The following is a 22,585-nucleotide window of genomic DNA, read 5'->3' on the forward strand; positions in this document are numbered from 1 at the left end:
GTCTAACCTATTGTGTTTAAAACACTAGGCATCACACACTTGCCAAAAACACTACCAGACCTTCTGAACACAACAAACTTGTGCCGAAACTTGTGCCTTGTTGCTAAGAGATGCATGAAAGATGAAAACAATGTGTTCTAAAATCGGCCCAAAATTTCAAATTATGTTTGATCTCTTCTGACTGAATGGAATCATGCTGAGTGTAAAAATCGGAGTCTGTGCTCATAATACTCTACATGATTTTCTTTGAAATCGGTCAACTGCCAACTGGGCAGAAAACACTGCAAAAACTAAGCTGACAGACGCTTAACGACGGCCCAACATTGGCTAATGACCGACTGTTGGCTTGATGTGTCATGATGCACACTGGAGAAACCTTTAGTAAATAAAACTGATTATTCATAATTTACATGCACCATTTGTTCATACTTTAACCAGACTCATTAATGAAACCATACATACCACTGATACCTCTAGTCATGAGTCCATCCTAAATGGTTACCACATTTTATCTAACCAGTTAACTCAAACCTTACCCTCTAACAAACTGTATAGTCTATTTTAACTTGTTACTCCAACCTTATGCAATCCACTGAAACGCCTATTACTACTCGGCACTACTGTAATCACAAGTCTAACCTACAGTAACATACTTAAACCATTAATGGAGACTACTGAAACATCTAATCATTAATCTAACCACTTTACACAGACCTTACCTACTACTGAACCACAGTGGTGCCAAAAGTATTCACATTCATTACTCAAGTAGAAGTATAGATACTAGGGTTTAAAAAGACTTTTGTAGAAGTTGAAGTATCAACTCAAGCTTTTTACTCAAGTAAAAGTGTAAAAGTAATGGTTTCAAAACTACTTAAAGTATAAAAGTAAAAGTAATGTAAGGAAAAAAAATGCCATTAAGAACAAAAGCTTAGGCCACGCCACAGGGGCCTATTGTGCACTACCCCACTTCCTCAAAAAAAACATTTTTCAAAAAGCCTATAGGCCATTATGACTATAATGTTATATTAAAATATTCATGTTGAAAAATTTGGGATGCACTAGGCTACCTGTTTCAGCCACGTATATGCCCATTGAAAAAGAACACACTTTAGTACAATGCAAATACATTAAAGAACTAGAGATATGATGACTAGTTGCCTATAAGTATTGTAATGGTGCAAAAAGTCAAACTTCAGAGGCATGTCATCAATAACCTTTAATGGAATGTATTTAATGTACATCCAAGCTTAGCTGCAGGAATCTGCGAGGGCAATGAACAAGAAAATTGGTGTACCCATGGCAGGCTTAGTAACAATTACCCTTGTATGGTTGTCTATTTACAATAAACATTAGTGCTGTCAAAATGAATGATTAATCCAAGTGATGAAAAAGTAATGAAAAATAATTCATAATTCATAATCCTAATACCTTCTTGATCGATAGCTTCCTGTATTCGCTACATGGTTAGAGAATTGGACTTGTAACCTGAAGGTCACAGGTTCGAGTCTCGGTGCTGGCAGGAGTTGTAGGTGGGAGGGAGTGAATGAACAGCGCTCTCTTCTACCTTCAATACCCATGGCTGAAGTGCCCTTGAGCAAGGCACTGAACCCCCAGTTGCTCCCCGGGCGCTGGATATAGCTGCCCACTGCTCCGGGTGTGTGTTCACGGTGTGTTCACTTTTCACTGCTGTGTGTGTGCACTTGGATGGATTAAATGCAGAGCACCAATTCCGAGTATGGGTTACCATACTTGGCAAATGTCACGACTTTCACATTGTCAATCGCAAACGCTAATTTATTCAAACGTCTAGTTACCGGACTACCTACAGTAGCTTAATTTGCGGAGGATGAAGAGAAAGCACCCATTTGATAAATGAGCCAGTAGTTGAGAAATAATAACTTTTAAGTAGGGTCCGGTGCCATTTCGATACTTTTAAAATGGTACCGGTGCCTAAACGGTGCCTGAAACGATACTTAAAAAAAGAGCCACAAAAAAACTGGATTAACAATAAAGAACATTACAAATATTTAAAATAAATCCATAGCTTTCACCTTGGATGCTCTCATTTGCCAAGTTGTGCTTCCCTTACTCTAAGGCTAATAAATGTATTTCACAGTCTGGGCCATTATTTAATACAAAAGCACACATAATGTTTCTACTGTATCTCTGTCAATCACTCTGATATTTAGTTAAAATGAGTGGTGTCTGTCACTGTCTTTAACCAGTTCTGTGAATGACTGTATGGTCATTCTTTATAAAGTAGCAACAATGTCGTTTGTAAAGTACAGTACTGTGCAAAAGTCTTAGGCACATTAGTATTTTCACCCCAAAAAGGGGTTTTAAGCCATTTATTTATATCTTTTGCTGTAGTGTGTCAGTAGGAAATATCAGTTTGCCATTAATTTTAATAATAATCTAGTGTGATTTTGAATGCACAAGCAGTCTGACAACGGCAAAATGAATGTTTGGAAATGTAAACTGATTTTCTACTGACACACTACAGCAAAATATATAAATAACTGTCCGAACACCATTCTTTGGGGTGAAAACACTAACATGCCTAAGACTTTTACACAGTAGTGTATGTATAAAGTACGTATGATTTAATTCAGTATATTTAAATAAGTACAATTGAAGTATGCGTTCGTTTATATGTGTTAAGGGCTAGATTGTCGCTGGAGGAAACAGCTGTGGTGTGATGAGCGGTGACAAGCGAAAACTTTACAGAAACCGACTGCTCCCTCATGACCTTTTGTAAACTGTATTTATGACAAAGAACTGCACAGATACAGATATTCTAACAATCTATCGATAAACACACACTTGTGTCCTCTGTTTCTGTTTAAGTGCGCTCGCGCTGCTCCACCGCCGTCTGTGGATTGAAGAGCGCGCTGAAAGACGGAGAGTAGACCGGTCTGCCGCCTTTTTCATATGAAATTTAAGGGGACTGACTCTGAGGCGATCACGAATTTGAGTTCAGTTTATGGAGCTAAATGCTATAGCCCCTATAAAAAAAGCCTAGCGACGCCCATGCTTCTTGTGTAGGCCTACATTTCGGAGAACCAGGACAAACATTTCAATCGATCGCTCAGGCATTTAAGAGGCACCGAAATCTGTGTCCTTATTCGGTTCGGTGCATACCGGTTCCATACCCCAACCCTACTTTTAAGAAATATATTTTTTGATATACGAACCCAACACTGGCTATGCCCTTACTGGAGTGTGATGTGATCTGTGTCATGTGCAGGTGCGATGGATCGCGTACAAACCAATAGCGTTTCGGAATGGTATATGTTTATACTTCTCATCCAACCACAATCAACTTCACTTCATGGCGCGATTTATCTGGATAGGTGTTTTTTTTTTTTTTTTGGAATGATGACAAGCCGGAATGAAAACAAGCCGAAATGAGTAACGAACCTATTTTTAAAATGTAAGGAGTAGAAAGTACAGATAATTGCGTGAAAATGTAAGGAGTAGAAGTAAAAAGTCGGCTGTAAAATAATTACTCAAGTAAAGTATAGATACCCAAAATTTCTACTTAAGTAATGTAACGAAGTATTTGTACTTCGTTACTTGACACCTCTGCTGAACCACCTAATTACTAGTCTACCTTAACAAGTTACATGTTACTCAAACATTGTATGCATTACTAAACCATCTTATCACTAGCCCCCCCTAACAAATTACATTACTCAAACCTTGCATGCATTCACACACACCTTTAATAACTAGTCTAGTTTAACTCATCCCTCGTCTTATGCACACTGCTCACGTGCACCATTCAATATTCATTCAGTCTACACACAAACCGTACTTAACTACTCAAATACTACTTAACCAGTAGGATTTCACAGGACTAGTCATTATTCTGATCTCGAGCTCTATATTCTTTCATATTTCTAATTCTTACACACAGACTGAAGTTCTTTCTTTTCTGCTGTGTAATGTCATTCCTGTGTGTGTGCAGGACTTCCCGTTGCTGTGGTTGGATGATATAGTGGATGAGCAGTCAAACATCGTGGGCTTCTCAATGTTTAACACCACCCACCCATTTTACCTGGAGTTTATTAGGAGCCTTAACCTGTCCTGGAGAGAGGGCTGTGACATTAACCCATACCCCGGACCAGCGGTGAGACACACACATACACAATACAGAAGCCTATCGATGTATCACACACAGACTGCTCACACTAAACTGTGTATGTGTGTGTTCAGCTGTCGTCGGCCCTGCTGTTTGATGCGGTACACGTGGTGGTGAGTGCAGTGCAGGAACTCAACCGGAGTCAGGAGATTGGTGTCAAACCTCTCAGCTGCACCTCCCCTCAGATCTGGCAACATGGAACCAGCCTCATGAACTACCTGCGTATGGTCAGTCTGTGTGTGCGTGTGCATGCGTGTGTGTGTACATTTATTTATTCAACCACTTGAAAGTCTTCCAGCATTGTTCTCTGTGTTAGAGAGCATCCATTGTGTTATTTAAGGTAACACAACTGTTTCTATTCTCTTTCTCTCTCTGTTCCCATGTTTTGATCAGGTGGAGTATGATGGTTTGACAGGTCGAGTTGAGTTCAACAGTAAAGGCCAGAGGACCAATTACTCCCTCCACATCCTGGAGAAGCACAGGGGAGGCCACAAAGAGGTTAAAGACACACACAAACATGGACACATCTACTTAGCTATCTAAATGGGGATATACAAAGACATCTAATGTTTTTATATATTAGTTTAGATAAAATAACCTAACAATAACACACACACACTTTGAATAGTGCCAGCATCTTTCCATTTGATTGTTCCATTTGTCATCCATCTCTGTGTTAGATTGGGATCCACACACACACTTTGAATAGTGCCAGCATCTTTCCATTTGATTGTTCCATTTGTCATCCATCTCTGTGTTAGATTGGGATCTGGTTCTCTAACAACACTCTGCTGATGAACTCCACCAGTCTGGATATCAACGTGTCTGAGACTCTGGCTAACAAGAGCCTCATCATCACCACTATACTGGTGAGAACCAACTGCTCTACAGCAGGTCCAAATAGCCCACTTATGTTCACACAATATTTACCACATCTACATTGGTAATTCCTGTTATGCAGTACATTTTGAACTCTATAATGTCCACTTAAACTGTTAATTAATTATAACATAAATAAAAAATAAACAAAAATAAAATTGTAAAAATATAAAAAAAATTATTTTTGAGCTGTTGTGTTCCAATTAGAAAATATGTCACTTCCTGTCACTTTCAGTCGTTAAATAACTGGCTTTTTTTAGTTAAAGGATTAAAAAAATTAAATGATAAGAGGACACTATAGTGATTACCAAATAAAACAATATTCCCAATAAAAATAAAAATGTTTTTCCCAAAACATTTTAGAGATTAGAGAAAGCAAAGAATAATAATAAAAAAAACACCTGGAATATTTGTTATTAATGTTTTTCATGTTAGAAATAAGTGTGTCACCTTGTGCAACATCTGCTCAAAGTAGTAAAATTATTAAAAAATTCACTGCTGCTTTCTTAACTTATAAACTTTTAAAAATGTAGAGTTTAATATTTTATCGAATACAGTAAGACAAATGTGATGGGGACCTGAAACTACTGCATAACATAAATGTCCCACATGTGTGTTTGTGCGTGCAGGAGAACCCGTACGTGATGAGAAAGGTGAATTACCAGGAGTTTGAGGGGAATGAGCAGTACGAGGGTTTCTGTGTGGACATGTTGAGAGAGCTGGCTGATACCCTCAAGTTCACCTTCCGCATCAAACTGGTGGACGATGACCTGTATGGAGCACCTGAACCCAACGGCTCATGGACAGGAATGGTGGGAGAGCTGATCAACAGGGTATGTGGTCATGCTCATCAACACACCCCCTCCTGAATTAATTATGGAAATCACACGGTTGCATTCAATTCCATCTTTATTGTGTCTAGATGACTTTTACAAGAATTTATGTTCTACTTTTACAATGATTTGTTGCTCTCTCCTTTTCTTTCCTTCATTTTTTGGAGCAGAAAGCTGATTTGGCTGTAGCAGCTTTTACCATCACATCTGAGAGAGAGAAGGTCATTGACTTCTCAAAACCCTTTATGAACCTGGGCATCAGTATTCTCTACAGGGTGCATATAGTAAGTCACACACACAGAGTCTGGATGTTCACATATATCAGCAAACTAAAAAACAACAGAGACAGAATACCTCAGATGGTAAACTAACTTCTTAACAAAATGTATTGCTGTTGACTGTAAGATTGTGATAGACTCATGTTCATTGATATCGTGTTAAAAAACAATAACAACTGAGGTTAAAATGTGCTTTTTTTTATGTCTATGCAATGTTTCACTCTTTTGCAACATCTTTCAAATATTTCTTAATTTCTGTGCTTTTCTCATCAAATATTGATATATGTGATTAATTATGATTAATTAGAATAACGAATTTGCATTTAAATTAATTGACTGTAATGAATTTGTAATTAACGTACAATTGTTTATTAAACTTTTATCATGGGATTGGCTGGCTTCAGGTTTTAATATTCTATAGAGACCAAATGTTTTATAAGCAAAACCTGACCCACACCTACTCAAACCGAAAACTGGTTAGTGTAATATTGGCTCTACCTTTATTGGTAAACACTAAACAGCCAAGATCTGATTTCCATGGAACAGTTTTAAAATCCGTCTCTCTCTCGCTGACTCTGGTGTGCTGTTTTGATCAATAGCGCCCTCTTGTGGCTGAAGTAAAACATACACGATGAAAACATACAATAGAAGAAACAGGAGGATGAGATGATACACACTTTGGCAAATACCATGATAATAGTGTGATATTCTCTGCTTGTCCTGTCCTGAATAACAATCAGATATAGAAAAAAAAAGAAAGAAAGAGAGACGGATGGATGATTGGACGGACGGACGGACAGATAGATAGATAGCTAGATAGATAGATAGAAAATTTGTCTAAGTGCCGTAATATGTATTATACAGTTCTGCATTTTCTATTGTCACATTTATGTAATTAACAGATTGAATATTCATAGTGTACCTAATTCCTTTTGGCTTTCATTTCTGCCACCTTCCTTCCTTCAGTTGCATTCATTTACCTCTCTTTCTCTTCCACTATCTCTCAGGGCAGGAAGCCAGGTTATTTCTCCTTCCTGGATCCCTTCTCACCGGCTGTTTGGCTCTTTATGCTGCTGGCTTACCTCGCTGTCAGCTGTGTGCTCTTTCTTTCTGCTAGGTACACACATAAACGCACACCTACACACAGATAAACTCAAACACAGCTTAAAATCTTTACCTTAATCAGTGTGTTTGGTTGTTTTCCTCTTTAAAATAATATTAATTTATCTCAGAGGCAAAACTGCTTAAGATATTTATACTTTATTTCAGAGATGCAAATGACATCTTCAATTAGGTTTAGCTTTCTTCCCCTATCAGCAGTTATTATTATTATAATAAATCATTTTTTATTTTGTTTTAAGAATTAATCTAGCGAAATGAAGTGATTTATTATTTTTATAGTATAGTGAGAAAATAAAAATGTAATGCACCGTGCAAGATTTTTCTCTAACTCTCTCTCTGTGTACTTGTCTCAGGTTGAGTCCGTATGAATGGTATAACCCTCACCCGTGTCTGCATGAGCGCAAAGACCTGCTGGAAAATCAGTACACACTAGGAAACAGCCTGTGGTTTCCTGTGGGGGGCTTCATGCAGCAGGGGTCAGAGATCATGCCCCGGGCCCTCTCCACACGCTGCGTCAGTGGGGTCTGGTGAGTGTGAGCGTGTGCTGCAGCTCCATATGTGTTGATGGTCATTTTAACAGAGTCAATGGACACATTACACAGCACAGCTATGGGCTCTTTGCTCTCTGCTTCCATCGTTTATGTCCTCGCTCTCTCTGTCTCTCTCTCTCTTTTAGGTGGGCATTCACTCTCATAATAATCTCTTCATACACAGCGAATCTGGCTGCGTTTCTGACAGTGCAGAGAATGGAAGTGCCAATCGAATCCCCAGATGACCTGGCCGATCAAACCAATATCCAGTATGGCACCATTCATGGAGGAAGCACCATGACCTTTTTTATGGTACAAATCATATGATATTAAGTTTATACACACATACGCACACAAAAGTGAAGACCTGCTGACTTGCAGATGTGATTTGTCACTTATGAGACTTCTGGAAGGGTTAGTGAGTATTCAATGTGTGTTTTGTAGGCAATAAAGGGTCATAATAAATAGAAGGAACTTTCCATAAATTCTGTATACTTTGGTGTTCTAGACATTTTTTTTTAACCTTCAGCAAATGTTAAGCAGCCTTAGGAGGTCAAACTAAATATTATGTATGTATGACGTTATAATTTTCTGTTCATTTTCTATTTTGCAAGCCTGTCACCAACACTAAGAACATGTTTGCAAATGTGATAAGAGATGTAGCTACAGATATTTTTTATTCATAATTTAATGTATATGCGAGTGAAACAGACTATAGATAAAGGAAAAAATGTAGGACAGACACTTGGTCTATCCATCGGTTGTTGATTGGATGGTGACAGATCTGAATGCAAGCTTGCAGTTGACTGAAAGAATGGGGCAGGGTTTAAGCAGCCTAAATGACCAGAGAAAAGTCAGCCGTTTCACTGGAAGATCGAGTTAAGACTTTTTATTAAATTATGTGGTCAAAACAAATTGAAAAGATGAATGCATAGATAAATCACTCACAATAATATCAATAACAACCATGTGAAAAATAAATTGGATGAATTTTAATTTCATGTTGATCTTTATTCATGTAATTTATATTTTTTTTTAAAAGTTGACAAAATGTATACAATTAGAAAATAAGTAAGGATGTACTAGACAATAAGCTTGCAAATTTAGCCTAAATTAAGCCTTCATCAGTTTGGGACCAAATACTAGTTTATAGTTATAGATTAGTTTACAATTACATTAATCTATAACAGATAAAAATACAATATTTGTCAAATGCAATATTTAATGCAATATTTGTCAAAATGAGAAAATTGAGAAAATGTAATATTATTTTTTAATTGTCATGCTATAGTAAGGGTCCAAATGATGTTTCAGTTTTATTTTTTTTTTTACTACAATAAACTGAATTATACATTCAGTTTTATTTTTGATTGGGATACTGTCATTTGTAGTGTTTATGTTCATCTTACTTATCTAATATGTCACAATGAAAAACTGTTTTTTTTTTTTTTTCGCTTTAACCACCTTCTTTCAATGTTAAAAAAAAAAAAAAAAAAAAAAAAAAACATATTCATGGAAAGTGCCAGCAGGCAGATATTTGCATATGCATTTGGATGAGTTTTGTATCTCTTGTTTATTTTGTTGTTGTTTTTGCTTGTAGAGTACCCTTGGCTTACAGACTATGTATTTTCTTAACAGTTTTTTGTTTGCGCAAGAGTTTTTGCCATCTGTGTGTTTTACTGTTTCTTTTCTCTCTCTCTCTCTCTCTCTCTCTCTCTCTCTCTCTCTCTCTCTCTCTCTCTCTCTCTCTCTCTCTTTGTTAAATCATGTTTAAATGTTGAATTATGATGTATGCACTGATTATACATCCTCTTCTCCCCTCCTTCAGAACTCTCGTTATCAAACGTATCAGCGGATGTGGAACTACATGTATTCAAAGCAGCCCAGTGTCTTTGTGAAGAGCACAGAGGAGGGCATTGCACGAGTCTTGAACTCTAAATACGCCTTCCTGCTTGAGAGCACCATGAATGAGTACCACCGCAGCCTCAACTGCAACCTCACCCAGATCGGAGGCCTGCTGGACACCAAGGGTTACGGAATCGGCATGCCTCTCGGTGAGAGAGATGGACATAATATCACAGAAAATGATCTCAACTCATCCCTGCATTTGTAGAAATCAAGGAAAAAATGAGGACAGTAATAAACGTACAATGGAAGTCTCACAAGCAATGTGGCAGCACTGTGAATCATGAGATTTTTAAACCATGCTAAAAAAATAAACTTACACATTTCCAACATCCACAGAAGAAATCAATATATCTATATATAGATACACTTTCCACAGAAGGCTTCATTATGTCTTTAACACGTACACAGGACAAAAACTCTGAGAAAAAAAGTAATGCAAGTAATTTAAAAAAGTAATGTAATGAGAAGACATTTGTGTTTCTAGGTCACCAATAAATAAGCAAACTGTAAATTCATTTACTTCTGTTTTTACAGAAGTGAATGTGCCATTATGTGCACAATTCATTGACACTTCCTCATGCTAAATCACCAAACAATTACATCAGCATTATTCTGTCTCCCAGGTTCTCCCTTCAGAGATGAGATCAGTCTGGCAGTGCTGCAGTTGCAGGAGAATAACAGGTTGGAGATCCTGAAGAGAAGATGGTGGGAGGGAGGGCAGTGTCCCAAAGAGGAAGACCACCGCGCCAAAGGCATGAACCTCTCCTGCACTTCAACACAATAATCTCCTCCCATTCTCATCCTTGCTGAAAAATCCAGTTCCGGGAACCGGTAGCTATGAAGAACATGTTAGTTGGTCAACCAGCTACAATGTTCCAAAAAACAGCTGGTAGTTCCAAAAATCATCAGGTAGCTGGTAGTTTCTGGTCCAAGATGATAATAAACAATCTATCAGCATGTACCAACTCATAACCAGCTACTATGTTCCAAAACACAGCAGGGATTTCACACACCCACTGTAGGGTGGGGACTTGCTTCTAACTATCAGTTGTTGATTATATAGACTAAATGATTGGAAAAGTCTGGCATGCATCACCAGAGAGAATGTCTGTCATTTCTGGAAGATCAATTATGGCATTTTGATTAAAAATTATCAAGGGGTCAAAACTAATTTAAAAAAAAAATGAAACACAATGGATGAAATGAAAACACAATGGAGGATTTGTTCATAATAAGATCAATTGCATTTACAAAATAGTTAAAGTCAATTTCCACTTCATGCCAACTTTAGGAAAGTCTATTTATTACATTCTATAGATTCTCATAGATGCAGATTGTTTAAAAGTGTTTAATTGACTGTTGCAGGTCTTGGGATGGAGAACATTGGCGGTATATTTGTGGTGTTAATCTGTGGCCTGATTATTGCTGTGTTTGTGGCTGTGATGGAGTTTGTGTGGTCCACACGCCGATCAGCTGAAACAGACGAGGTACGGCCTCTCTCCTGCGACCGCCAATATCACAGTCACTCTACAGTAGGTTACAAAGCAACCCGCCGACTCCTCGCCTTAGTGTGTGTCGTAGTCAATTCTAAGTCAGTGGTTGTGTTATGGTGTGCATGACTACTGCATGACTAAAAATCTGTAATACATAATTCTGTGATATATACAAAAGGTTGTAATAATTAACATTATTTTAATGATTTTGAAAGAAGTATCTTATTCTCACCAAGGCTGCATTTATTTTGTTAACAATACGCTTAGAAACAGAAATATTGGGAAATCTGAAATAACTGCTTAATGTTTTTATCGAAACAGGATTCTTTGATGAATTGAAAGTTCAATTTCAAAAGTTCAAAACAGCATTTATTTGAAATATAAATATTTTGTGATATTCTAAATGTCTTTATTTTCACTATTGTTCAATTTCATTTTTTTTTTTTTTTAATATTACTTAACCCAAACTTTTGAGCCAGCATATTAGAATGATTTTCGAAGGATCATGTGACACTCATATGACTGGAGGAATGGCTGCTGAAAATTCAGCTTTGCATCACAGGAATAAATTACACTTTAAAATATATTAAAATAGAAAACAATTTAAATTATAATACTTCACAACATTTCTGTTTTCACTGTATTTTTGATTAAATGCATGCAGCCTTGATGAGCATAAGAGACTTCTTTCAAAAAAAAAAATCCAAACGGTAGTGCTTATGTTGATATATATGTATATATGATAAGATATATACTTCTGTGATAAATACCAATCATATATATATATATATATATATATATAAAACTTGTGATATATATGTGTGTGTATATAACTGATATATACTTCTGTGATAAATACCAATCTTCCTTCATTCAAATGTAATTAATTAATATATTTTTCTAAATGTTCAGGTGTCTGTATGTCAGGAGATGCTGACAGAGTTCCGTAACGCCATTTCCTGCAAGAAAAGTTCTCGTCTTCGCCGCCGCCGACCCCTGTCCAGCTCTCTGGCCCTTCGACACCCCACTCGCATCACTTTAGGGGCCCCGCGGCCCCTGCGCCTTGTCCGAGAGATGCGCCTTAGCAACGGAAAGCTCTACAGCGGTACTGGACCCATGACAGGAAGTTCAGGGCCAGGAGGAGGCCCCTCAGACATGGGCCCCGGCCCCCAGCGACTTCTGGAGGACCCGTTAGGTGCCAACAGCACCCCCACAGTGGCCCTGGGTCCACCTGCAGTGACAGTGCCTCTGCCGCGGGGCTGCACTCATGTGCGCATTTGCCAGGAGTGCCGGCGTATCCAGAGTCTACGCACAACCTCTTGCACACGTATCCCTCCCTCCTCGGCCCCTCTGCCGCGTCTGGCCCCACCCCCTCCACACTCATCCTCCAATACAGACAGTGAAGGTGGCGGCGGGCCGAGCCCATGCCGGATAGGCCACTCCCCGCCGGCAAAAGGCTGCATTTTACCACCACCTCAGTCTAGCAACAACACAGACCTAACTGGAGAGCAGAAATGAGAACAGAGAGACTGACAAAAGGGGAATACAGAAGTTTGACACATTTTTGCAATATTTGCCCCTTTTTGTTCAAAATCACATACAAATGTGCTTTCCATCTTTTATTTGGTACAAGAGAATTATGCTCTTTTTTTTTTGGATAGCCATGTGTCACATCAATGATTCTTTTGTACTATTGAACAATGTACTATAACATTGCCCGTGTCTGAAGCAACCTTAAAATGTGACAGTAAAGATTTAGAAATGCTTCCTGACAGGCAGCACAGAGATATTAAACTTCCTCGTGATTCTGATCTGTAGGCAGCACACAGACGTCTGCTTGCGATCAGAGGCACAGACTCTCCTTCCCTTCAATGACTGAACTCGGTCTCTATGTTACGCTAGAGGTCTCACACGGGAAGTAGCACAGAGATGCTCTCCTTTGGACATCATTGTCTCAATGATACTGTCCGGATCAGAGCCAGACCACGACAGAATGAGAGCACATGTGTTAACAGAGGACAATGACACTATGAAACACAAACTTGTTAATTAAAAAGATATTCTAAACAGATATTCTTACTTTTCTGTACTATACTTATTTTTAAATTCACTGTCTGTGTAATTTAATTCTGGGGTTGTGTTTTCTGAATTGGAAATTAAAAATAGAGATACTTTATTGATACCGAGGAGATTAACTCTGACTGAATATGTATCTTATTGGAAATGAGGAGCTGTGTATTCATTAAAAAGAGGAATCTGATCTGTCTGCAAGAACTTGAGTCCGTAAACAGTGTTGAAAATCACACCACATACCTCAACCCATATTTGCACACGTGTTCTTGTCTGCATTCACCACAGAGTTTTTAGAAACAGAAAGTTAGACATCTGATGTTGTGGTTCAGCTTAAAATTTTCCCACACACATCAGTGCACTGAAAAATGACTAATGGAAGTAAGAAGGAAATAGAAGAATCACAGATGTTCCAAAATGGAACCAAACTTTTTTTTTTATTATAATTTCTTTAATGTTTCTATACAAATGTGTATTGCATATAAAATTATGTTTATTTACATTAATATTACATTACATCTTGAGGTGCAGAGGATATTTTAAATGAATGTTTTAACGGGTCGGTTTTAGAGGAGCTTTTCCAACCACTTGATCATGTAATGTTAAAACTATAGACAAAGAAAATCCTTTGGAATAAAAATCTATACTAATTTGTTTTTAACACCATGATTCTTTCTATTTTTTATTTTACTTTTTTTTAATTGTCGACCCTTATGCTGTGTACAAACTGGATTGTGTTTTTCTGCAGGAAATTTTGCAATTGTAAATCTTAATCAAAACCCACAAAGAAATGAAAATAAAGGGACACTTAGGAATAAATGTTCACAGTAAGTATGTATTGGTATGTATTTAAATAAGATAGTTTCTTTCATTTTAAGAAGTGCTAAGATTTTTTGCATAGACCGCACAGACTCGAGTCTAACTCTAAAAAGAGAACAAGCACACTTTTTAAACACTGTCAGTTTCAGTTTTCAGGCCATTTTGGAAGATTTTTTTTTTTTTGGCCATTTTTGCTTTTTTATTTTGATAGGACAGTAGGTTTTGACAGGAAGTGAAGTGTGAGAGTCGGGAAAGGTGGCTATCAGTCCATTCACACCAGGAACGATAACAATAACGATAAATTCATAATTGTCCATAGCTAACGGACAATGACGTTTTGTTTATTATAAGCTGGAGTTTTGTTTTCTGCTGCTATAAATGCTCAAGCTCTTTAAAGTCAGATGGTCAATTGTTTTATCCTCCATCAGCTGGAAAAAAAGTGTTTCCAACAATATTGTTCCTCTTTTGTTATCATTATAGCTGGGGTGTGGACTTCCCTATTGTTAGAATTAGAATGATTATTAAAACTTTATAGTTGTCGTCCTTGTTGTGATCAGCCCTTTATTGTCTCTGCTGTTCAAACACCTAGAAACCTGTAGTAGATGTACTTAAAATCAGTCTTTTTTCACCTGTGCATACACAGTTTCATGCTCTGCTGTGTGGAAACCCAAAGCAGTCTGATTGGCTGAGGCTCGCAGGGACGCTGATCCTGACCGACCACTGAAGGAAACCACAGAGTATTCAATGTCCCCCGATGACGAGGTGCTTCTGTTAGCTTTGCCTGGTTTCAGTATTGTGACATCAGAATAGGTGACATCCTAATACAGGTAAAGAGAAGTTGAGTCATTCAAAGAAGCTCATGGTCTGTTTGATACTAGTAAAATATCTTATGACTTGTTTATGAGATTCGGGATTGATTGCATTTTTTAAGTAAATTACTTTTTCTCCCACAGTTAAGATGCTGTTCTCAGCAGCAGGAAGTCTCACCTGTAGGTCACTGGGGCTCTGAGTTGTATCTAGTAAAGAGGTAAAACACTGGTCAAATAGCATCATGATACATGGTTTCACAGAAGAGGAATGAAACCAAAGACCTAAAGGTGTGTCTTAATAAAAGTAAAAGAGGAAAGTAAAGAGTGTCAACCCTCTGTCTGAAAGTCTGTCCCCATGATTTTGTAATCAATACTCACCAATTTTTTTAAGCCATACACTCAATTTTGCAATTTGTACTTACAGATCATAAACGACAGCCTCAGTTTTGCATAAGATTAATTGATTCATTTTAAAATCTGTTCCTATTTGCATTTAATCATTTAGAAGACACTTTTATCTACAGAAATTTGCAAATGAGAAACAAAAGTAATTTATCATGCAAGAATTAGCAATATGTTCAATTTCACACTGATTATTTCCTTTAAAAAGGGAGATTTTAAACAGCCCATGCATTAAGTTTATACTTACAATAAGTGAAATTGCTGACTGCTCTTCTTCAATGTGTAGCAAAACATAAAAAGAGAAAATTAAAGGTGTTTTAATGTCTTGTGATAATCTTATGCTGAATACTGAACATGATAATGAATTTAGTTACAGCTCAGCCACTTTACTATTGTTTTACTGTGATTCTGTATTTAATATCATTATGTGATTTGTGTTAGTTTCAGTGAAGATAAAGACAGTGATGGAGTATGTTGTGTTTTTATAAATATGTCTAATGCTGGCACATTATCTTGGTTTTACCTGCAGTATACGTACAAATGCAGATGTGCTGGATTCATCATATTAATAAAAAACAGAATAAAAATAGATCTAAATAAATTTTATGAAAAATTAGAGAACCTTTGAAAATGGATGTGATCATTTAAAACCCTGTGTAGCAAAAGCTCTGTTGTTGTTATTATTATTATTTTGTGCTCGCTAGTTGGCTCATTTTTTTCTGTCATATTTTGATGTATTTGCTAAATGTTTTGTAGTCACATACCGTCTGTTGCGCAGGAATAAATACACCACAACCGTTATTATCATAGTGATGAGCATTACAGCAGTCACAATCCCTACAGCCTCAGCAGTGGACAGAACACAAGGACTGTCTGTGGACAGATCAGCAAGAGGAAAAAGTGACGTGACATACAGCCATGTATGGTGACCCATACTCAGAATTCATGCTCTGCATTTAACCAGCCGACCAAAATTACCCCAAGAGCACAGCGACGACTCATCCAAGAGGTCATAAAAGACCCCACAACAACACCCAAAGAACTGCAGGCCTCACTTGCCTCAGTTAAGGTCAGTGTTCATGACTCCACCAGAAGAAAGAGACTGGGCAAAAATGGTCTGCATGGCAGAGTTCCAAGACGAAAACCGCTGCTGAGCAAAAAGAACATAAAGGCTCATCTCAGTTTTGCCAGAAAACATCTTGATGATCCCCAAGACTTTTGGGAAAATACTCTGTGGACTAACAAGACAAAAGTTGAATGTTTTGGAAAGTGTGTGTCCCATTACGTCTAGCGTAAAAGTAACATCACATTTCAGAAAAAGAAATTCATACCAACAGTAAAATATGGTGGTGGTAGTGTGATGGTCTGGGGCTGTTTTGGTGCTTCAGGACCTGGAAAACTTGCTGTGATAAATGGAACCATGAAATCTGCTGTTTACCAAAAAATCCTGAAGGAGAATGTCCGGCCATCTGTTCGTGACCTCAAGCTGACACAAACTTGGGTTCTGCAGCAGGACAATGATCCAAAACACACCAGCAAGTCCACCTCTGAATGGCTGAAGAAAAACAAAATTTGGAGTGGCCTAGTCAAAGTCCTGACCTGAATCCTATTGAAATGCTGTGGCATGACCTTAAAAAGGCGGTTCATGCTCGAAAACCCTCCAATGTGGCTGAATTACAACAATTCTGCATAGATGAGTGGACCAAAATTCCTCCAAGGTGCTGTAACAGACTCATTGCAAGTTATCGCAAATGCTTGATTGCAGTTGTTGCTGCTAAGAGTGGCCCAACCAGTTATTAGGTTTAGGGGCTAAACACTTTTTCACACAGGGCCATGCAGTTTTTGGATTTTGTTTTCCCTTAATAATAAAAATCTTCATTTAAAAACTGCATGTTGTGTTCACTTGTGTTATCTTTTACTAATATTTAAATTAGTTTGATGATCTGAAACATTAAACTGGGACAAACATGCAATAAAAATAAGAACTCAGGAAGGGGGCCAATACTTTTTCACACCACTGTATATCTTAGAAGTAGCATTTTATAGTTTACAAGGCTTTTTAATCATATAAATATTCCAAGATTGTAAAAGGATCTAATTATGATAGGTGTATGCTAATTTCAAGCATGCTTGATTTATTAGTTTAATCTGTCTGCACAGGAAATTTCTCAAGACAGCATGATTGGACATCCTTCAGAAAAGAAAACAGTGAGGGACAGAAAGAGTTTAGCAGATTCAGCTTTCCTTTCTAATATACATATTTCCTTATATACGAAATGTCTAATGTAATCAAAAAATATATATATATAATTTTATGTTTATCCAACATTCTTAGCGAGTTATTGGCAAATGTAAAAAAAAAAAATTTACATGTTTATGGATTCTTGAATATATTCAGTAAATCAGTTCAGATCAATGGTAAGAGAGATATTCAGAGGAAATAATACAGGAAAAGAAAAATGATTGAAATCAAATCCCAGACAGCAAACTTTGTAAAGATCATCTGTAAATGTTGCAAGAGATTATATAAAAACTGTACGACAGCTTTGTTTTGGTGAACTAGATTTAGCACTTTAATCATTTCACAAAGGAAAACTACTGCATAATTTCTCTATTGAATATTTAGGAGAAAAAACTGCAGCATATGACACTAACCTGTAAACACAGTGGTGTAAGACAACAGTAGAGGAATTATCACATTTTGTAAGTCCATCATCAGCTTTCATTTCAACAGAGCAATGACACACGCTGTGTAACACCAGTTCATCTTATAAAAAACTGTTCAAAGTTCAGTCACATAAAGGGAAGTTAAAACAGCTGCCTACAGCCCTGACAACTTGTAGATGAAGTTGTTTTAAAACAGAAGCAGAAAAAGCAGAAATGCTGAGAGCAGATATATTTCATAGAAGCTGTATTTATACATGGTGGTGCATTTATACAATGGTACATTTGATACATTTCTGGTTTTGACTAAAAATTACATTTAATAAAGAAAAAAATATTACAATTCATTGATTCCACAAAAAATATTTTATTTTTGTGTTTTAACATATCAGAAATAGCATTACATCCAAAGAATCTTTATCGTTACATTAGAAAGTTTAACTGATTGGTGTGGAGGAATAATATCATGCTATTTGTTGTTGGTACATGAATATGTAGGAATTCAGAGTAGGTCTGAGAGATAGATTTGATACTCTATATACAAATTAACTGCTTCCTTTGCAGCAATTGTCATATCAGCTTGTTGAGAATTGACTCCGTAAAAGATCTGTTACAGCAGTTTACTATAGAGTACTCTGTTTCTAATTTTCCATTGCTTGAAAATAAGATACATGTATGATGGAATGAATATCAGGTATCAAGTAGAATTAAAGTGCAGTTTATCAACATTTAATTTGGTTATTAGATAGCTAACCTACACATTACAGGATTAATGGGATGCTCATTATATTTCTTAAAATGTATAAGAGTTTGTCTAGAAACTTTGATCAGAGATGTTATTGAAGTTAGAGCAGATGATCCGGTATAGTCCTCATCAGAGGAGGAGGTTTTATGCATAAAGAAATAAGATCGAGGGTTCTAGCAGGTCTTGTTGTCCATGATTTGAGACTGAGTGAAGAAGTGTATAAATAGAAGTGATACGCAGTTTGCTATATGATTAAGAGATACTGAGATATCTATCTCTCATTAAAATAGCCTAAGTCTGATTTAAGACCTCTGGTGGAAAACATGGAAAGAAAGAAATTTTTCAGAGATGGTGTAAGATATTATTTTATTTATGGTTATCGATGAATGATAATTTTTTTTTTGTAAAAAGTGGGGAGTGTGGAGGAAATTGTATTTTCTGTATTATTTGCTTCACTGTACTAAATCTATTTGATGTGTGTGTGTGTGTGTGTGTGTGTGTGTGTGTGTGTGTGTGTGTGTGTGTGTGTGTATGTGTGTGTGTGACAAGTGTGAGACAGAGATGTTGTTTTAGTTTCTTAGTCATCCTGGCTACTTAGAAAATTATTTGCATTAAATTATTAGAAACACATCTGAAGGACATAGTTAGGCACCTGGATATATACAGTGGGTATGGAAAGTATTCAGACCCCATAAAATTTTTCACTCTATGTTATATTGCAGCCATTTGCTAAAATCATTTAAGTTCATTTTTTTTTCCTCATTAATGTACACACAGCACCCCATATTGACAGAAAAACACAGAATTGTTGACATTTTTGCACATTTATTAAAAAAGAAAAACTGAAATATCACATGGTCCTATATTCAGACCCTTTGCTGTGACACTCATATATTTAACTCAGGTGCTGTCCATTTCTTCTGATCATCCTTGAGATGGTTCTACACCTTCAACTGAGTCCAGCTGTGTTTGATTATACTGATTGGAATTGATTAGGAAAGCCACACACCTGTCTATATAGGACCTTACAGCTCACAGTGCATGTCAGAGCAAATGAGAATCATGAGGTCAAAGGAACTGCCTGAAGAGCTCAGAGACAGAATTGTGGCAAGGCACAGATCTTGTCATGGTTACAAAAAAATTTCTGCTGCACTTAATGTTCCTAAGAGCACAGTGGCCTCCATAATCCTTAAATGGAAGACGTTTGGGACAACCAGAACCCTTCTTAGAGCTGGCCGTCCGGCCAAACTGAGCTATCGGGGGAGAAGAGCCTTGGTGAGAGAGGTAAAGAAGAACCCAAAGATCACTGTGGCTGAGCTCCAGAGATGCAGTCGTGAGATGGGAGAAAGTTGTAGAAATTCAACCATCACTGCAGCCCTCCACCAGTCGGGGCTTTATGGCAGAGTGGCCCGACGGAAGCCTCTTCTTAGTGCAAAACACATGAAAGCCCGCATGGAGTTTGCTAAAAAAAAAAAACAGAGAAATAAGATTCTCTTGTCTGATGAGACCAAGATAGAACTTTTTGGACTTAATTCTAAGCGGTATGTGTGGAGAAAACCAGGCACTGCTCATCACCTGTCCAATACAGTCCCAACAGTGACGCATGGTGGTGGCAGCATCATGCTGTGGGGGTGTTTTTCATCTGCAGGGACAGGACGACTGGCTGCAATCGAGGGAAAGATGAATGCGGCCAAGTACAGGGATATCCTGGGCAAAAACCTTCTCCAGAGTGCTCAGAACCTCAGACTGGGCCGAAGGTTCACCTTCCAACAAGACAATGACCCTAAGCACACAGCTAAAATAACGAAGGAGTAGCTTCACAACAACTCCGTGACTGTTCTTGAATGGCCCAGCCAGAGCCCTGACTTAAACCCAATTGAGCATCTCTGGAGAGACCTGAAAATGGCTGTCCACCAACGTTTACCATCCAACCTGACAGAACTGGAGAGGATCTGCAAGGAGGAATGGCAGAGGATCCCCAAATTCAGGTGTGAAAAACTTGTTGCATCTTTCCCAAAAAGACTCATGGCTGTATTAGATCAAAAGCGTGCTTCTACTAAATACTGAGCAAAGGGTCTGAATACTTAGGACCATGTGATATTTCAGTTTTTTTTTTTTTAATAAATGTGCAAAAATGTCAACAATTCTGTGTTTTTCTGTCAATATGGGGTGCTGTGTGTACATTGATGAGGGAAAAAATGAACTTAAATGATTTTAGCAAATGGCTGCAATATAACAAAGAGTGAAAAATTTAAGGGGGTCTGAATACTTTCTGTACAATATACAGATGTATACAATATACATTATGATTGGATGAGATCAAAGCATCCGCATTTAATGAAGGTATAAATGTTGAGTTTGGGTGTTTCCTCTTTTTTACAATCTACAGCCAACCCTGAATGACTGTATGAATGTAGGCCTTTTCCTGCATTAAAATAAATATTCAAAAGACTTTTATCTCATACCTTAAATTAAAATGGAAAATTGCCACGACAATTGGTTTGACGTTTTAAGTTGTAATTTTGATGTTGATGGTCACTTATTAGATTTTCACAAGATCAAGGTTTTACATTAATGGAATGAGCAAAAAAATATTGTAGTCAATGTTCTGTGTGTGTCTGCTACTGTATGTATAGTATATGTTAACTGTGGTTATCATGATCTAAATGTACGCTACTACTGAATACCAATGGTTAAAATAAAAAACGGTCAGAATATTTAAATTTTACCATAAAAAAGAGGTTGTTACAACTTTTAAATTACTATTTTTGTTAATGAACATAAATTTACATCTGCATTCTTACTCAAGCTATAGCCTACTACTGTCAACTGTCATATTATTGTCATATTAATATTGCAGCCTGCACTTCAAACTGTGCCAGAGATTTGTGCCACCAAAGTCAGGCAACACAAACCTTTTAAATATATTTGAAGCAATATCAGACTTTAGCACAAGAAACCAAGACATTTTCTATCAAGATATTTATTTTATTAAGGAAAATGACTGTAAAAGTGTAAAGAATTCAAAAACGTGAAGTGTCTGTCATGTTCTGACAATAAAGAATAGTTTAAAACCACAATTAACGGTCGGGTTTCTACAACTCCAACTATAATCAAAATAAAAAAAAAAATTTGAAAGAAATAAAGATTTGAAATTTATCGTGATAATTATCGATATCGACTGATATGAAAAATTTTAGTGTGATAATTTTTTTGCCCACATCGGCCAGCACTAGATAAAAGATAACAGTCCTCTGTCTCCTAGCAACAGCATCATCTTCTCATCTGATAACAGATCAGTGTCCATCAGTCCAGTGCAGAGATCAGACAGTGGAGAATATAACTGTACATATAGAAACCCTGTCAGCTCTGAGACGGCAAAACTCAACCTGATCATCAATCAGTGAGTCTTTTGTTTCTGTTCTAGGTGGACCAGAAGATGTTTCTATTAAGGGTGAGGATGTGGTGGATTTAGGGGTTCGTGGGTCGCTCTCTTGTTCTGCAAACTCTGAACCTGCTGCCTCATTCAGCTGGAAGTTTAATGAAACAGACAACACTGTGACCACAGACACATTCACAATAAACGAGACTGACTTCACACACAGTGGAGATTACATCTGCACAGCCTGGAATAATGTTACAAAGAGAAACGCCACACAAAAACATGCTTACTGTGGTTAAAACTAACCTGAAATTAGCTAAGTTTTGATAAACAAAGCTTTGACTTACATTTACGACTCTATTTTCAAAAATATACAATAAACTAATTTTACTAATTTATTTTTCCCTACTATAATCTACACACCTCTGTTGTAGCTTCTGCTCTTATTTTGTTTTAGAAATGTTGTGGGTTTTTTTCTTTCTTTTTTTTATTAAATAATTGTCT

General features: G+C 37.1%; 1 protein-coding gene and 1 long non-coding RNA gene across 2 annotated transcripts in view; one reads left to right on the top strand and one right to left on the bottom strand.

Annotated features, from left to right (window-relative positions):
- The window catches only part of LOC109060148 (glutamate receptor ionotropic, kainate 5-like), a 54,051-nt gene extending 40,675 nt beyond the window's left edge, over positions 1-13,376 (top strand). The window contains exons 10-22 of the mRNA XM_042772084.1: positions 3,974-4,135; positions 4,222-4,374; positions 4,541-4,645; positions 4,909-5,016; positions 5,656-5,859; positions 6,030-6,143; positions 7,145-7,254; positions 7,613-7,786; positions 7,936-8,101; positions 9,618-9,843; positions 10,321-10,449; positions 11,063-11,184; positions 12,103-13,376. Of these exons, the coding sequence (XP_042628018.1) occupies positions 3,974-4,135; positions 4,222-4,374; positions 4,541-4,645; positions 4,909-5,016; positions 5,656-5,859; positions 6,030-6,143; positions 7,145-7,254; positions 7,613-7,786; positions 7,936-8,101; positions 9,618-9,843; positions 10,321-10,449; positions 11,063-11,184; positions 12,103-12,708 (2,379 nt within the window). The 3' untranslated portion in view covers positions 12,709-13,376. The remainder of the gene's footprint in view (positions 1-3,973; positions 4,136-4,221; positions 4,375-4,540; positions 4,646-4,908; positions 5,017-5,655; positions 5,860-6,029; positions 6,144-7,144; positions 7,255-7,612; positions 7,787-7,935; positions 8,102-9,617; positions 9,844-10,320; positions 10,450-11,062; positions 11,185-12,102) is intronic.
- A 699-nt stretch (positions 13,377-14,075) lies between these two features.
- Positions 14,076-16,207, bottom strand: LOC122147952. The gene is made up of 3 exons (XR_006161929.1): positions 15,538-16,207; positions 15,067-15,095; positions 14,076-14,897 (listed from the first exon to the last, which is right to left on the bottom strand). It is a non-coding gene; the product is annotated as an uncharacterized LOC122147952 (long non-coding RNA).
- Between the last annotated feature and the right edge of the window lie 6,378 nt (positions 16,208-22,585).

The sequence above is a fragment of the Cyprinus carpio genome, chromosome A16 (genome assembly GCF_018340385.1).
Source record: "Cyprinus carpio isolate SPL01 chromosome A16, ASM1834038v1, whole genome shotgun sequence".
Classification (NCBI taxonomy): Eukaryota; Metazoa; Chordata; class Actinopteri; order Cypriniformes; family Cyprinidae; genus Cyprinus; species Cyprinus carpio.